This window comes from Akebia trifoliata, chromosome 5, assembly GCF_017979445.1.
Source record: "Akebia trifoliata isolate Shusen 1 chromosome 5, ASM1797944v1, whole genome shotgun sequence".
In the NCBI taxonomy this organism is placed as follows: Eukaryota; Viridiplantae; Streptophyta; class Magnoliopsida; order Ranunculales; family Lardizabalaceae; genus Akebia; species Akebia trifoliata.
This window is the reverse complement of record NC_141379.1, coordinates 25332170-25348788: the sequence shown is the minus strand read 5'-3', so window position 1 is coordinate 25348788 and position 16619 is coordinate 25332170. Positions and strand designations below refer to the sequence as shown.

Genomic DNA, 16619 nt, shown 5'->3' with positions numbered 1-16619 from the left:
TGATGATGATGGGTTGGATTGGGCTTGGGTAGTGAATTGGGCTTTGGGCTTTAGTAATGGATTGGGTAGGGTTTTAGATTGTAGGTTGGGTTGGGTTTAGGAATATAGAATAAGGTAGTTTGGGTTTTATGCGATGGGCTTAGGGGTAGAAATATGGTTTTGGGGTTCATGGGTTTAAGAAGAATTGTTGGGCTTGGGTAGCATAGTGTTAGGTTTGGGAGTAGGCTTGGATCATTGAGAGAAGGCTTTTGGGGGGCTTGGGCTTTGAGGGCCCGATGCAACTTTTATCACTATTTTGGCATTTTTGCGTCGAGGACCCGCTCAAATTCGGGTGTCTACAGGGTCTCTATAAATAAGATACCAAACTAGAGCCAAATTATCTCATCTCCTCTAACATTCATCTTTTCTAGTTCTCTTCTATTTTTTAGTTTTTAGGTTTTTAAGTTAGTTTCTGTCAAAACTTTGTAAACCGAAGAATTACTCTACTAGATTCAAGTCAAGATTAATAAAGATATTTTTTCTCTCTTCCCTAATCTCATATTTTTTTTTTTATTATTATTATTATTGATATGATTTATGGCTAGATCTCCATTACAGATGTCAATGAAGCCCAAACAAGATCTTCGTTGATAATTATTTATTTCAATTGTGCATAAATGTTTTATTATGATGCTAGTTTCTTAAGTAGTAATCATTGAATAAAATAAGAAATCGCATGATTTTGATAGTTTAAACCTAAATAAGATCAAGTTAAACTATGTTTGATTAGAGATTAAATATTTTATCTTTGAATTCATTTTATTAAATATTATCATAGAATTTTTGGATTAATATTTAGATTAACAGATTTCATCTTCCGATCTAATAACATTAACTTTGTTTCTTTGATTGAGATAATAAGAAATAAATAATTTGATAAGACGAATTATTTTGATGGATTTGACTAATCAAGTTTTTACATTGTGAATCACATTCTTTTTTATTTTAAATTAGTTTTAATTTAATTTTCTTGAATACTTTGAAACTGATTAATTATTTTTAGTTAAAAGAAGTATTGGATCAACGTTATTTCTGTTGATTAACCCTTGCTTGCCATGATATTTATTTATTTTGTAAAATTTTTATTGATAATCTACACAACAATTAAGACACTACAAAAAAAAAATTGCAAAATTAGAACGTTCATTTAAAACGGCATTAAGCCGTTTTTGTTTTAAAACGGTATTAAACCGTTTTACATTTAAAAATTGCTTTATCCGCATTTTATCCGACCTAATATCAGCCTTTTAGTTGGAACAAAAGTCTCATCTCTCTCGATCGTCTCTCCCTCTCTCGATCTCAGTCGCTCTCTCGTCTCTCTCTCTATCATCTTTATCTCTCTCGATCTCAGTCGCTCTCCCTCGATTTCATCTCTCTCTCGCTAAGTTGCTCGCTCGATTGTCTCTCTCTCTCAGTTGCTCTCTCAATCTCAGTCGCTCTCCCTCGATCTCATATCTCTCTCGCTCAGTCGCTCGCTCAATGAATCTCTCGGGCTAGTTATTCTTTCTAATCCCTCTTTTCTTTATATAGATTGTATTAGGGATTTGAAATGAAGATTTAGGTTTTTAGATGTGGTTAAACATAGTTTTTTTAGTTCATTATCTCACAGTTCTGATTTACATTGGATTCAATCTTAGATCTCTTGACCTTATTTTGATGTTTTTGATTTTCTTTTGTACTAGAAACAATGTGGTTTATATGTACTAGTTCTGCCCATTCATGTTAATGTTTGTGGGAATTTTTTTTTTTTTTTTTGGACTAGGAATTTACAAATTCTATAAATCATCATCTCTACATTATCCCCATATTGAGGTCAGCAATATGTGTTTTATTTTCCAATTCTATTTTGTCTATAGTCAAGGAATTTACAAAGAAATTTACAACAAATTGTGTTGTATTGGATCTACTAATAATTAGGTTGTTACTTGGGTTATGGACTTTGGGCTATTAATAACATAATGAAATATACCATCTCAACATTCTCATTTATTCAAGTCAAGTCCATCGTACAACTTTTAATTTCACTACTGTTTGAATCCCGAGGATCATATTTGACGGAGTTATTTTAGATCGCGGTTGTACATATTTAATATAATAAGGAAATAAAAAAAAGAGGCCCTTATGGGCAAAATACAACCTTGTAGTTAGTACCACCAGGGCAAGTGAAGGTACCAGTGGCATCATCTTTACAGTAACTTTAAGCATCAGGGCATTTCTGCTTGAAGAACCTTGAAAAATAAGTGGGCCCACAATTCCCCGAATTGCAACAATACTCATTGGTATTAAGTACGGTACATGGGTTGTTACAACCACCGGGTGCCCGTAATTTACCCGGGCATTGCCCATTAATGTCAACGGTACACTTGATGCTACGACAACCACTGAAACCCATTGGGATGCTAAATCCATCGATCCAAGTTACTGAATAGGTTTAACGCGTATTCAGCAAGTGTGTTTGGTGGTTATCCAAAGCCTTGGCATTGGAAGAGACCATTGCAATCTCCGGTTTGACAACATCCATGCCCATTTGCGTCGAAACTGCAATTGGTTCGACCCAAAATACAGGCTTGTTTAGTGCCAAGGCTGACATTGAGGGGCCATACTTCGCCCTTATTCAGTCGTTGACCACCACTGGGTTTGGCTGCGGCTTAGACTTTGTAGGGACATTGGTTTTGGATCTCGAACGTAGCTACATCAGGGATGGTGACCCAGACTGTGCAAGGACATTGGTTTCGGAATGCGAAGGTAGCTGCATGGGTGAAGGTGAAGAGGAGAGAAGAAAAGAGGGAGAAGGAAAGAAGAAGGTTACTTAAGAAACTCATGTTTTTGCTACACTAAGAAGGATCTTCTAATGAGTATTTGTGTGTAATGGTGTTGTTAGGCAGTGGTGGTATTTCTAGATGTTGTGGTTGGCCTTGTTTCCTTCCTGTTGTGTTATTTTGTTGAAATTTTTTAAAGATTTTGTTTACTTGGCTTGATGACTTGAGGTCGTCAAGACTTAACTATTAGAGTGGACCTAATTTCATATATAAGTGGTCTTCTAGGTACATTCCAATGCCATTGACCTTGAATTCTAACGTGTTGAAGGATAGTAAAAGGAAAGTAGAGCTAATATGGGAAGAGAAAACACATTTTCCTAGTGATTAGTACAAGTCTTTTAGGCCCATATTTATGACAATGTGGAAAATTGTGGTGTTTAGGTGTGCAATGTTTGTCAAAATTAATCATTTTTGATGAGAACATTTAGTCGTTGATAGATTGAGTAGGGGGAGTGACAATAAAATATGCTCTACAAGATCATGAATGGGCTTGGCCCAACAAGATTGTCTATGCGAAACCTATAATTACATGACTCAAATGTAATATGTGTGCTGACATTAGCAATTTCCACCACATTCGCTTTCTTATAATACCCCTATTCATTTTATCGTTTAGTAAAAAAAATAAGGGTATGCTGGATTATTTTGACTCTCCTCTACTTTTTGATGAATATTTAAGATACCCTAATGTTTTCGAACTTATAATATGCCTCACTTTGAGTTTCTTCCAAATGGACCCGTGTGACCACCATGAGCGTGAGATCCAAATCAGATGCCTCAAACAAACTCTCCATTTTTCAGACCCTTGTGCTCTTTCACTCAAGAACTGCCCCTATTCTAAAAACCATATCCATTCTCTTTGGAACTGGAATTAAGTAAAGTAAGTCACAGAAACATGTTGCATTCCATACAAACATACACAATATACTGAATCGGCAAAGTTACAAAAAAAAAAAAAAAAAAAGACAAAATTTTCCATTATATGAAACATGCTAATCTTATAATCCTTGTATAGGTACCCAGTGTTGGAGTCCATTCAGAAATTTCTTTAGCCACAGTGGTGCACACTTGATCAACGGACATTGTAAACCCATAAATCTTTTAAATTATTTGCGTTAATTGCAAACTGCATTTACATATAAATTAGCAAAGCTGAGAACAATATGAGCGGTCTTAACTCCATATATGTTTTACTGATTTAATATATCATGTAATCACAGGTATGAGCTACATCATCAAATGATTACATTTGGAAAGGTAACAAATTAATATGCAAAAGAGAGTTTCATAAAATTAGCACTATGGGCAGCGGATTTTTTAGCGAAACAGGGCACTTTTTCAAATGGTTTTTTCGTTGATGAAGAAATGTGTAATGTTCCTCAAGAACTTTTGAGAATTATTGAGGAAGATTTAACTTGTATTTACACTCGACAGTAGTGTTTTCAGGGTGGGGTCCCTTTAAGCCCAGCTTATCAATAAAAAATATATATATATATATTCTTCTAATTTTTTTGTGATTTTGATTTTGTATTAAATAATTAAAATGCATGTTATTTGAGGTCAATTTGTGACACATATTTGTCCACCCCAAATTTTCAGATAAGCTTTCGATGAGGATAATATTGGTAACACATACTGGCATGAAATGGCCTGTAATTTGTGTTTTTTTCTTCTTATTAACATGACAGGCTGATACAATAATAGCTTTAGCTGGATCAAATGGAGGGTCACGGTCCACATTTTATTCCCCAAAGTCTAGTATGCCACAATCTCTTGGTGGAATTTCTTTGCAAAATGGAGAGAATGAAATGGGTATCAGCAACTTAGCAATCCCATAGAAATTACGAGCAATACTATCCAAATCAGGTAAGTCTGGTCATGGATTCAGCCAAGGTGGGTGAATCCCAACCACCCCAGGTGATCCTCTGAACATATGATGTGTGCCAATTCTTTGCTGATTTATTTGCAAAAGTTGGTGTTGCAATAGAACCTCTCTTTTTAATGCATCACTGATCCAAAGTATCATGTACAGGTTGTAGGGGGGACATCAAGACAAAATTGTAATGAGGGATACAAGACACCCAACTCTGGAGTGGAAACCGAAGGCAGAAGAGAGGTCACCTGACTTTGTTTTCTCTGGTTTTTGAGATAGTTTTCACAGGGAAATTGATAAATCGGGATTGTATTAATTTTTCTATTGAATTGTAGAAATTTGATTGCGTTTTTCTTTAGGTAACAAATTAATATGCTATAATTTCATTGAATTAAAAAGCAATCCAAAATGGATAACTTCATAGCAATAAATTGACAAGGCTGGCAATTTGGAGGCTTTTTATCAGTCCAGGCCTTTTAGTTTTCTTATAGGATTCTGTCAGCATGTTTTGACTTGAATCAATGTCAGTTTTAGTATCAGATCGATTTTAATTGAATGTAGTAAGTGAAACTATTGAGGCATATCTGGCTTCCTCATTTTGTTATCATGTGTAACAGATAGATGAAAATGTACAAAGGGAGATTATTAACCACAGGTCACTGAGACACCCCAACATTGTTAGGTTCAAAGAGGTCGGTTTCATTTTTTTCATTGTAATAGTATTTGTTTCAAGAAGAATGATAGTCTAATTTGCCTTATTTTTTGCTGTAAATCTTACCCTAGGTCATATTTACACCAACCCATCTGGCTATTGTGATGGAATATGCATCTGGTGGAGAGCTCTTTGAGCGTATATGTGATCGGTTGTAAAGCTTGCAATAGAGATGCAGAGATTAAGATTAAGAAATGGACTTTGGGTAAGTCGAATTCGTTCCACATGGACAATGAGGATTCAAGGATTCATTCGGATAAAAATGCCAAAACAGAATTTAGAAACAAAAACAGATTAGTTTTAAAAACAAAACAAAGTTGTAGTAGAAACTAAATTGAAATCTAAACAGAAAATAAAGATTGAAATTCTAAGAGAGAGGGATTAGAGAGGTCAAGTAAACCTTTGCAAGTAATCCATAGTGTAGATAAATTCTGAAATTAACTCAATCCATGGAGGAAGTCATTGCTCATGGATCGGAAGATGGATCAATTAAATTTTTGAAAGAAATTAGAACCTATTCATGAAAATCCTAATATGATGGAGATTGCCCAATTTATATTCTGACTATTCACATAGCATAGCCATTCTTGAACTTATCTAAGTAATGGCTATCTAAGTTGGATCAGAATTATAAGTTGGATTACCTTAATCAGAATAGAATTTTCAGAATTAAAATATGTAAGCAAGCAAGAATTTAAATCTACACTAGAGGGATTAATTTGCTATGGCTTCCTTCACTTCTCTAATGAGAACTTAGCCAATCATTGCAAGCATTGTAATTGCAGAAAAATAATAAAAGAGAAAAGAGAGAATAGGTGAAGAAGATGAAGATGATGATCAATCCAAATTCTTCTTTTATAGCTCTCCCAACAATTTACAAAGAAAAAGAATTGAGCACTCTTGATGTTCTCACTACACTCAAGAGATCTCTCAATAGAAAATTACAGAAAATTAAAGAGAGGAACAATCAAAAATTGGAGAAGAAGAGAGTAAGGAGAGGGACCCTTCTCTAAAATCAACCCTTCAATTTATAACATTTGTATTTGGGTAATCGGGTCAACTTTTCGGATGATTTGCTTCGAACTACCCATTCAGTTACAACCACCGAAGCAATTGGAAGCTTCTGTGAAAATCTCGAGGACAAATTCCTCGAGATGACCGCGGCGCGGTCATGCCTAGCCGCGGCGCGGTGACGTGGTGCCCAAATCCTTCGAGGTTTTTCTGGATGCTTCCTTTCGGCTCGTGTATTGTAACCGTAATTGTTTCGCAATTTGTTAGCTTCCACGTGCGCTACAATTAACACTAATATATCATTAGCTCTATTAATTTGGATAAATAAAATAATTTTGCAATTATTTAAAGGAACTAACATTTATGCAATGGTAATCTTAATGCAATTAAGGTCCCAAAATCGAATAATTGGGACCTTATCAATATGCAATGCAGGCCACTTCAGTGGGGATGAGGTGATGAATGTAGTCCATTGAGCTTAGACCCATCAGTTGGTTTGACACGTTGTAAATCAACTTTAAAGTCGTGGGTTCAAGTCCAGCTTACCCCTAAAAAAAAGGGGAAAAAATAAATCTAGTCCATTGACTTCTCTTATCAAACACCTGCACACCAATTCAATTTTCTTGATCTTGGTTTTTACTGCAGGCCCGCTTCTTCTTCTGACAACTTATATCAGGAGTCAGGTATTGTCATTGGATGGTATTTAAACTAGTTTCTGTGACATGGCCTCGATGCGTCATGGACAAGGTATTCACACTTTGAAAGGGTGTTGCATGTGGAAATGTAGAGTAGGATTGGCAGTGCTTGCTTACATGACTCACTACATTTTTGGTTTGTTTTGCTCTCGATTATTTTCATTTTGCTTGAAGAACTTTTCTAGGGCTCTTAATTCTTTTCGTGGCCATATGCATCTTGCTCACAGAGGATTTTTTTTCTGTTGTATACAGGCAAGGTATGTGATGCTGTTGAAGTAGTTGGAAAGAGTGTTATGTCCACGACATCCACTTTGACAATTGGACTTGTTTCCCACAGGCAAATCTCAAGCAAAATCCTAGTGTTGTAAAAACAGTAAAACACCTAGGTTAACTCAGGATTTTGACCTTGGTGGGTGAAGTATTGACTTCAATGCCAACGAAACATTACTGTTATAATGGTCCCCCTAAGCGTAAGTTTAAAGTCTACATTTTTAGGTTCTATAACTTTGGAATCTATCAATAAATATATATTTTTATAGTATTACTTTATTATTTATTTTTATTTTTTTTACTATTTCCAACTCTGCCTATGTTGTTTATTGTACGCTACATGGTCAGTCTCAAGCTCAGATATAGCAGACGGGTCAGATATATCGTAAAATTGAGCACCACAAGTTTGTGAGGCAAGAGATTGTTAATCAGGTTGGATTTCACTTGCCGTTTGATGTTTCATAGATACCTTACCTTTATAAGGACTTTGAAAGTCATGGTTTAACTATTCTATTATTCTCTTATGCTGATAAATTTGTCCATTTATCATCATATTCTTCAAATGTCATTTAAGTTATTATGCTTGTAGTGTTCATGTTTTTTTATAAATGAAACCCAATGTAAAAGGAACAAACAAAATATGAAATGGGTTGCGCATGCATGATAGACATGAAGCTGATGTAATTTACAAATTTCTAACAACCAACAATGCATTAAGAAAGTTACTAAACTAATTCTAAAATATGCTCACCCGCATAACATGCATAGAATCCAGTATCTTCCTCCCTTTTTTCAATATTGGAGTCTCTTATCTATTAAAAAAACAAATTAATATATAAATAAAAATACTTCATATGAATAAAACATGAAGATTTTACATGAATATGAGTAATTGACAGAAATACAAAATAATTTCAAGAAACACTCTAGAATGTAATGAAAAGTACTCTTTTGAAGATAGGCTCACAAGTGTTATTGTGTCAAATTACAAGAATTTGTTTTTTGTTTGAAGACTAATTTTTCATATCAAAGAAATATAAGATTTTACATGAATAGAAACTAACTGTTTCCCATGTGTCAGATATGCTGATACATAACAAAGAAAATTTGAATTTATTCAAATATTCAATTTTCAACTAATATTTATGTATTCAATATATGGTTTTAATATGTACCATCTAATCTAAATAGATTCTATAATGTATGATATAAATCTCAAGAAATATGCCACTTCGGACTCTTCTTGATTTCATACTAGAAGTCTGGTTTTAAGCTAGATGCCTTTGTTAATGTCCTCAATTGTTTGTGACTAGAACTATAAGAAAGTTTCGATTTCGGACTCCTAATATAACTAGCTTTAGAACTTTTAGGAGTTACCTGAGACCGCTCCTTCCTCGCATTAGAACAATTTGTCGATTTCATATAATTCGGCGAGGTATCCGATGACTTGATCGTGGATGGCTTCTGTGGTGTAGCAACGGCAACAATTACATGGGTAGGAGGCTCATCGATTCGTGATTTTGCTCGTCTTTCTGGATATGATCCCAAGTTCTCCAAATCTAAACGTTTGAATGTTCTTGACTTGTTCATTTTCTTCTTCTACTTAGGTCCTCCTCCCTTGTTGAGAAGATGATGGCTTTAGTGTCTTGGAAACATGATTCTTGGAATCAGCTTGGATACCAAGCTTGTCAGGGGCATTTCTGTGAACCATCTTTGAAGAAAGATAAGAATACTTGGATTGAAGGAAACAAAGTTAGAATTTGCTATTACAAAAGCGTTAAACTTGGCAGCCCAAGACCAACGTTTATTTCTGCCGGCCCAAAACTCACATTTAAGCCCAACAAAAAATTTCGACAACTTCAGCCCAACGAACCACCCAAAAAAAAATTTTAACAAAAAAAATCCTTAACATCTTAACAGACTTTCCTTTTCAGCTGTTTGCCTATTTCAGAGGAAAACAAGATATTTGGTACATTCGAAAAAAGTTGCAAAGAAGATCACTCTCACTCACAGACTTTCCCTCTTGATTTGGTTCGATCAAACCTTAACGTCTTACAGATTTTCCCTTTTGATTTGGTTTGATCAAACAGACATTCATGAACACCGAGCAATCGAGAGCACCGAACGATCTCTCACTCTCAATCACGTCCCTCAATCTCCCATTTCGGATCGATCGAGAGCACCGAACGAGCTCTTATCACTTCGTCGATGAATTCTTAATATCTCATAGCTCAAATCGAAGAAGAAATTAGAGCTCAAGTCAAAAACTCACAGAATTGAAGCTCACTCATCAGTGCCACTGATCAAACCACTCTAGATCTCATCTGTAAGTTCATCTCTCTCAAAAACCTTTAAAAGGTCCTAAAAACCACTCTAGATCTCTTTGCAATTATTTATTTGAAAAATTTTAGAATAAAATGGGATTAGTTTCTCATCCATTTACCAATTTTTTAGTTCAAGATTTCTATTTAATCGAAGCTTAAGCTCTCTAAAACTCAAAGTTTTAGTTAAAGGTTTGCTTTGAAATCTTATTTTCTGATTTGTTCATTATATGTTCTAGGTTTGTTTTTCTTTCTCTGTAGCATTATATGGCTCTTGTTTGGATTAATGTTTTGTACCTTTTCAAATGTTCTGAAAACAAAACTTATTTTTATTTTTTATTTTTATCCTTTTTGTGTGTATTTTAGAATGATTCTTCCCTTCTTTTGTTTTTGGGTTCATTTTGGATTGTTATATGTTATAATGTGGTTCTTTGGGCTTTCAATGTTATGACTTTAGATTGAAAAAAAAAAAAAACAGCATATACAACACTCTCAAGAAGAACTTCTCATACATATAGCACAACTGAAAAATTGGCCAATACCTTAAATAATTTAAGAAATTTGGGTGTAATAAGTAAAAGTTGGGGTGCCAATAACATCTTTCTTTCCCATTTGGTGGTCATTGAGATTTTTTTGGTGTGTATCCTTAGGATCTTCAGTGATCTGATCTTTTATGAATGCTACTGCCACAGAATCAGTCATGGGTGACATTCCTCTTTTGAGTCTATGCACAAGTTCCAACCATGGCAATTAAAAGTCATTGTGAGATTAATTTGGGTACGATATGAGCAGACATTCGATGATTCATACATTTTTTGAAATAGTTTGCATTTGTATAGAAAAGAGTCATTTACCATTGGAAATTATCGCATATACAATTTCTAGAAGCTCATTGCATTACAGAAGGGATACTAGATTATGTTGGTTCTGTATATATTTTGAGATGTAAATACTATCTATCTTTGTTGTTTTGGATGTCTATAAGTTTGGTTGAAATATTGCAATGCAAGGTGGTGGGTTCAAGTTATGGTTACCCAGAAAAGAAAAGAAAAAACAGTTTGGGACAATGAAAATCCATGAAAATTAAACCAAAATTACCAACAACATCATTTTTTTTTACTAAAATTACCACTCTTAAACAGAAACAAACTCACCTTGAAATAATTACCGACGGGCGAAACATATATGAGGAATGTGTACACTAGGACTTTGCTTTGATTTGTTATTATTTCTCATCTTATTCACACAAGATTTACCAAATAAGTAGATCCAAAGAGCTGCCAAAGTGGTGCACGTTGAGATTCTTTAAGGTGGTATGTGATTTTCAAGGTGGCAAGCAGAATGGCAATAGAAGTGGGGACGACAGTTGTGCATGTGGCAGCTGTGTGCTTTCTAATATAGCTCATAATTGATGTTATCGTGAGCAGCCATGTAAAAAAAAAGAGGAGGGAAATGGTAGCTATTGCTGTTTGTGAGAAAGAGGTGGCATTATGAGGAATAACAGAGTTGCTGCTGTTGTGGTATAAGTAAGAGATGGCATTATGAAAGGGAAGCAACTGTTGGCTCATGGAGTTTCCAGACATAGATTCAGACGTTCATCCGACTTATACACAGAATTTACTTTCATTGTAACCAACTGGGTTGCTGAAATTCTTGTAGATCCATTGGCCAGTTTCCATGAAAAAGGGTTTTGTTGGCTTTAATCCTGAAAACCTCTCCTTACATGATACACCGAGTACATGGAGAGCAATGGAGGAATTGTATGATTTTGGCAAGGTTTGTGCTATTGGTGTGAGCAATTTTTCATCAAAGAAGTTGGGGGATTTGTTAGAAGTAGTACGCGTGCCTCCTGCCGTCAATCAGGTTGAATGCCACCCTGCATGGCACCAGACACAGCTACGTGCATTCTGTAAATCGAAGGGAGTGCACCTATATGTGTGTATACAAGCTTTAACAAGACTTTCGAGTTCTTAATTTTGTTTGTTATTTTATCCTTAATTGTGAAAATTTCTTTCAATGGTCTTTTATAGGGGTATTCACCGTTGGGTTCCCCAGGAACAACATGGCTCAAGAGCGATGTCCTTAAGCATCCAGTTCTTAATATGGTTGCAGGGAAATTGGGCAAGTCAACTACACAGGTTGCTTTCCGATGGGGAATCCAAATGGGTTACAGTGTACTGCCTAGGAGCACGAATGAGGTGAGAATCAAGGAAAATTTTGACGTCTTTGGCTGGTCCATTCCCGATGAGTTGTTATTGAAGTTCTTTGAAATTGAATAGGCAAGTACCTTATGTTGTTTTACTTCCTTGCTAGAAATGCATATAAATTATCTTCATTTAACATACTTGTTTAACTACAAAAAGGCATATTCACATTTTAATTATGGAGTCAGATCTGTTAGTGCATCATCATGCATGGAGTCTGATCTGTTAGTGCATCATCATGCATGGAGTCTGAACAATGATGTCATTCAAGATAATATGGTTGCATCATCATGTCTATTTTGATAGGGAAGCTAGACTTAATGAAATCTTATCAGGGATATACTGAAGTTATGGTTGTTAATCATGCAGGCAAGGCTACTTAGGGGCACTTTATTTACCCATGAGATTTGTGACGCTTACAGAACCCTTGAAGGACTTTGGGATGGTGAAATCTAAACAAGCATCTAATTTGTTTTTTTCCTTGCTATTAGAACTATCAGTCGTGTAGCTTGTTCAAGCACAATGTACTTGATTGAAAAGTGTTTCACCTAGTAACAATTCCTTTGTTAGGGAAATAGATATAACTGAGATCTCTATTTGAAAATAAGATGATTTGATGAATTAGTGTTGAATTTTCACATTTACCTTCATTTTAAGGGTTGCCTTCAGTACTACATTGACATGTGATGCTCTTCTCCATTTATTGGGTCAGTTTGGTAGGTTGGTGTGCGGCTGGTTGGTTTACCAAGTTAGCCTAGTTACAATAATTTTTATTATTAGGCTTTACAGTAATTTGACGGCTTTAAGCTGGCAAATTTATGATTTAGTGATTCAACGACCTTTAGTCGTCGAATTTATTTTTTTACAGTCCAAAGCCATTGACTTTACAGTATTTCGACAGTTTAGAGCTGTCGAGTTAAGATTTTTCGATGGTTTTCAAGGCCGACGAAAATATTTTCTATGGTTTCCAGCCGTCGAATTTTTTTTTTGACATTGCCCATTTCAATAAACAATTTCGACGGGTGAGGCTGTCGAATTGTGACAAATTCGCCGATTGTAGGCCGTCGAATTAAGGGTATTTTCACGTAGTGTTTAGAGGGCTAAGATCTCCACTAAAAAAGTAAACTGCCTAAATGTGTAAAACATAATCAAGTAACACGTATTTGTGTGTTACAGATATGGGAGGAACTTGTCTATCATGCATGCGTTGTACTGTGGTACCCTGGAAAGGCACAGTGGCCCTATGCTTGATGGATTAACTTCCTGCATCTATGTAATTGTCTCAACATTATAACTCCAATTGGTTCTTTCAGTGTTGATGTTCCATGTAGTGTGGCATTCTCTGCAGGATATTGGATAACCAAAATCCCATATTTTAGGTAATTTATTTTCTTCTCTCTGTGAAATGATATATAAAAGTGTTAGTGTAGACACCTCATTTTTGTACTCGTCAACCCAATTGCAACAGTTCCCAATGATGGATGTTTATTCTAATGCTCTATTTGGTTACTAGATGTATTTCAGAAATTCGGATGAGGTATCTCGAACTAACAAAACTATAGAAACCACACTATACTCGGAAAATATGACCCAAAAAATATAGAAATCATCATTTTTCAGATAAAAAGAAGCTTTACGATAAAAATCACTAAAAAATGAATAAATTACCAAAATACCCCTAACATCAAAACATCCCTAGAGCCTACAGTACACTTAGGAAAATCCTTTCAAACACATAAAATAACAAATTGAAACCAAATAAGTCATTTCGCCAATTTTCACCTAATTTGACAAAATTACGAAAATGCCCCTCATAACGTTCACGATCATTTCATGTTGAAAAAATTCATAAGTGATACAAACCAATATTCCCCTTGAATTTCTTATGAAAAACCAATTCCAAAACATCTTAGAACATCGAAAAATGACCTAAAACGCAAAAGTCATTTTTAGGGGCAAAACGGTAATTTTTCAATTATTACAATTTAAAATTCTAAAATTAATAATTAAAATATTAATTAATGTAAACTAAATCCTAATTAAAATTAAAAAAAATTTAGTCAAGTTAATCAAGTAAGACTTAAGTCAAAACCCTAAAATCTAGTCAATTAAATAAGACTTAAGTCAAAACCCTAATTTAAAGAAACCTAGTCAATTTAATAAGACAAAAATCAAACCTGAACTCTAATAGAATTCTAATCAAACACTAATTCTATCTAAAAAAATTCCAATATAATACTAACTCTATCTAAAAAGTACCTAAAAAAATCTATAAATAGGGACATCTACAACCTATTTTCGTAGGTAAAAATAAATCCTATAAAAAGTAGGTCAAAAAGTCTCCCTAGCCTTTCCCAAACCCTAATTTTGAAGTCCTAACTCTTTACCTAACACCAAACCCCAATTTTTGCTCAAAAAACACTCAAAAATCCTTCAAAAATACCTAGAAATCCATCAAAAATTAAGAAGCAATTAGATCCAAGGAGAATATATTTCATCTTGGAAATTCAAAGCGGATCCAGTAATGAAAACGAAGCAAAGAATCTTTCCGCCAGCTCTAAGGGAACTATCGTTGAGATCATCTAGGTATTTTTAATTCTTATTTTTTTATTATTTATTTAGGTCTTTTAACAATGTAGTTTTATTTGGGAAAAGTAGAGAACGGCGTTTGTCGGGCGGGGTTGGTGCCTAACACCTTCCAACCCCGTAACGTGATCCCTAGACCCGTATTTTCTTTCGTACATTAATGTTATTTACCTTTTAGAGTCAATGTTCGGTTCCTATACCGTAATAACTAGGTAGTGACTCTCAAACCTCAAAAATTAGAAACGGATCCGTGCACCCAAGGATCGAGGGCGCTTTCAGTGGTGACTCCATTGGGGATTATGAGGATCAAACTTGAAAAGCCCCAAGTATGGGAACATTGCCAAATCCACCTAGTTTTTTTATTTATTTATTTAGTTTGGTTTATTTTATTTGTTAATTTATTTATTTTTATCTTTTATTTTTATTTTCGTGGCTTGATTGTGGATTGTTTATTTGGATTTTGGGTATTGTATTTTGTTTTTGATTCAATTAAAGGTCATTTTTTGATGACCCTAAACAATGAAAGATTCAAATTGACATATAAATTGAGGATGGAATCATAGTGATTAGAATGAGAGTCATGGATTTTACCTTTTTTTTTTAAAAAAAAAATTTGGATGAAAATTTTTTAGCACGTTACTATGCATGGGTGGCGAGTTGTGAAAATAAATTATTTGTAAGTAATGCGCTAAGAAACAAAAAAAAAAGTCTTTTTTAATGTTATTCGTGATGAGGAAAGAATTCCAAGAAAATAAATTAGAAAAAAAATCGTAAAAAAAAATTATTTCTATGCGTGGTGTACCATTAGTAGAAAACAATTTTTTTTATTTTCATCTTCTTCTCATATAATTATTTGTGAGTGATGCATTAAGAAACAAAAAAAAAGTACCTTTTTTAATGTTGTTTGTGATGAGGAGAGGATTCCAAAACAAAAATATCAAAAAAATATATTTTTTTTTTGTGTGGGGTGCCAATAGTGAAAACATGTTTTTTCCTACTTCTATCTTCTTCTCCAATGAGAAAGAAGAGGACGAAAAATAGCAAAGAAGAAAAAAAATGCCTCTACCCTCTTCATCTCTCTCTCTCTCTCTCTCTTTTTCTCTCTCTCTCTATTTTCTCTTTCCCTCTCAATCTAAATCGATTAGAAAAGCAAAAAAAAAAAATTGGTTTCTTCTAAAAATCTGGTTTTTATTTTGAAACCCGAAGTTTTTAAAGAAAAGCTTAATCCTGATTTCTCTTTACTTAGAGATGGGTCTAAAGCTAAGGATTAGGATTTTGATTCTACTAAAACCGTCCACTGATGGGAAAATTTTGGGATTCAACATTACAATGTTTCCATCATGACTTTGTAATCGAAAATTAAGAGATTGAAAGGGGAGAGTGAACAAAGCTTTAGAGATGATTGAAACAGGGATTTGAATCTAGATTTGGAGAGGAAGAAATCCGACAGTCTATGGAGTGCAATCATGTCTTCCACCCGAAATATTTGGATCGTCGGATGAATCGTGATCAAGATTTACCCTCTTTGTAGAATTTCCTTGATTCTGATTGGGATTCAAGAAGCGTTCAATGAGAAGATTTGAGTTTCTTGTGAAATTTTTGATCTCTCATTTATGTGAGAAATACTTTTCAGTATCAACCTTCTCTATAAAAAAAAATAAAAAATTTGTTTCGACTGCGCCATCGTTAAAGGATTTTTTTAGCACACCAGTTTTTACATATAACACATCATTATAATGTTTTTCTTTTTTCTTACGTGTAAAAATTGGTATGGCAATAGAATTATTGGAATTTTTATTTTTTTAGGTTTCTTTAATAGTCAGTAACAATTTTTCTTAAGAAAAAAAAAAGTCCATTTGTTTAGTAATTTGTGTAGTACTAATTAATAATAGATTTCTTTTCCTTCATAAAATTTTTCTTTGCTAAAAAAAAACAAAAATTTCTTTAAAAAAAAAAAATACATCACTCTTTATATCTACAACTATCATTTTATTCTCAATTCAATATTCATTGAAATCCCGAATTGTTTTGAATCGCTCAAAGCGATCATTGATTGGATTGTTTTAATTCATTTAAAAAGAAAAAAAAA

The 16619-nt window shown here is 34.1% G+C and overlaps 2 protein-coding genes and 1 pseudogene across 3 annotated transcripts; 2 read left to right on the top strand and 1 right to left on the bottom strand.

Moving 5' to 3' along the window:
• Positions 1 to 2158: 2158 nt before the first annotated feature.
• Positions 2159 to 2861, bottom strand: LOC147401774 (thaumatin-like protein pseudogene; annotated as a pseudogene).
• Positions 2862 to 3872: 1011 nt separating this feature from the next.
• On the top strand, positions 3873 to 7391 carry LOC147401773 (serine/threonine-protein kinase SAPK10-like). Its single transcript, XM_086443176.1, has 8 exons — positions 3873 to 3942; positions 4079 to 4115; positions 4547 to 4775; positions 4891 to 4974; positions 5349 to 5423; positions 5515 to 5588; positions 6882 to 6909; positions 7100 to 7391. The coding sequence occupies exons 3-8, from the start codon at positions 4737 to 4739 to the stop codon at positions 7115 to 7117; spliced, it is 318 nt and encodes a 105-aa protein (XP_086299302.1). The 5' UTR covers positions 3873 to 3942; positions 4079 to 4115; positions 4547 to 4736; the 3' UTR covers positions 7118 to 7391.
• A 2698-nt stretch (positions 7392 to 10089) lies between these two features.
• On the top strand, positions 10090 to 12618 carry LOC147401772 (NADPH-dependent aldo-keto reductase, chloroplastic-like). Of its 2 annotated transcripts, none has more exons than XM_086443174.1 (3): positions 10090 to 11675; positions 11771 to 11938; positions 12314 to 12618. In XM_086443174.1, exons 1-3 carry the CDS (start codon positions 11418 to 11420, stop codon positions 12398 to 12400), a joined length of 513 nt encoding a protein of 170 aa, XP_086299300.1. In that variant the 5' UTR covers positions 10090 to 11417; the 3' UTR covers positions 12401 to 12618. The 2 variants fall into 2 exon arrangements, with proteins under 2 accessions (XP_086299300.1, XP_086299301.1); XM_086443175.1 differs by having other exon boundaries at positions 10094 to 11675; positions 11771 to 12019.
• Positions 12619 to 16619: the final 4001 nt, after the last annotated feature.

Bases quoted from the DNA above. Each gene is read 5' to 3' on its own strand.
- LOC147401773 (XM_086443176.1), top strand. From the start codon at position 4,737: ATGGATTCAGCCAAGGTGGGTGAATCCCAACCACCCCAG. The intron at 5,424-5,514 runs GTCGGTTTCATT...ATCTTACCCTAG, and splicing joins ACATTGTTAGGTTCAAAGAG to GTCATATTTACACCAACCCA. The intron at 5,589-6,881 runs TGATCGGTTGTA...CTTATCAATATG, and splicing joins GAGCTCTTTGAGCGTATATG to CAATGCAGGCCACTTCAGTG.
- LOC147401772 (XM_086443174.1), top strand. From the start codon at position 11,418: ATGAAAAAGGGTTTTGTTGGCTTTAATCCTGAAAACCTCTCCTTACAT. The intron at 11,676-11,770 runs GTGTGTATACAA...GGTCTTTTATAG, and splicing joins CGAAGGGAGTGCACCTATAT to GGGTATTCACCGTTGGGTTC. The intron at 11,939-12,313 runs GTGAGAATCAAG...TTAATCATGCAG, and splicing joins TGCCTAGGAGCACGAATGAG to GCAAGGCTACTTAGGGGCAC.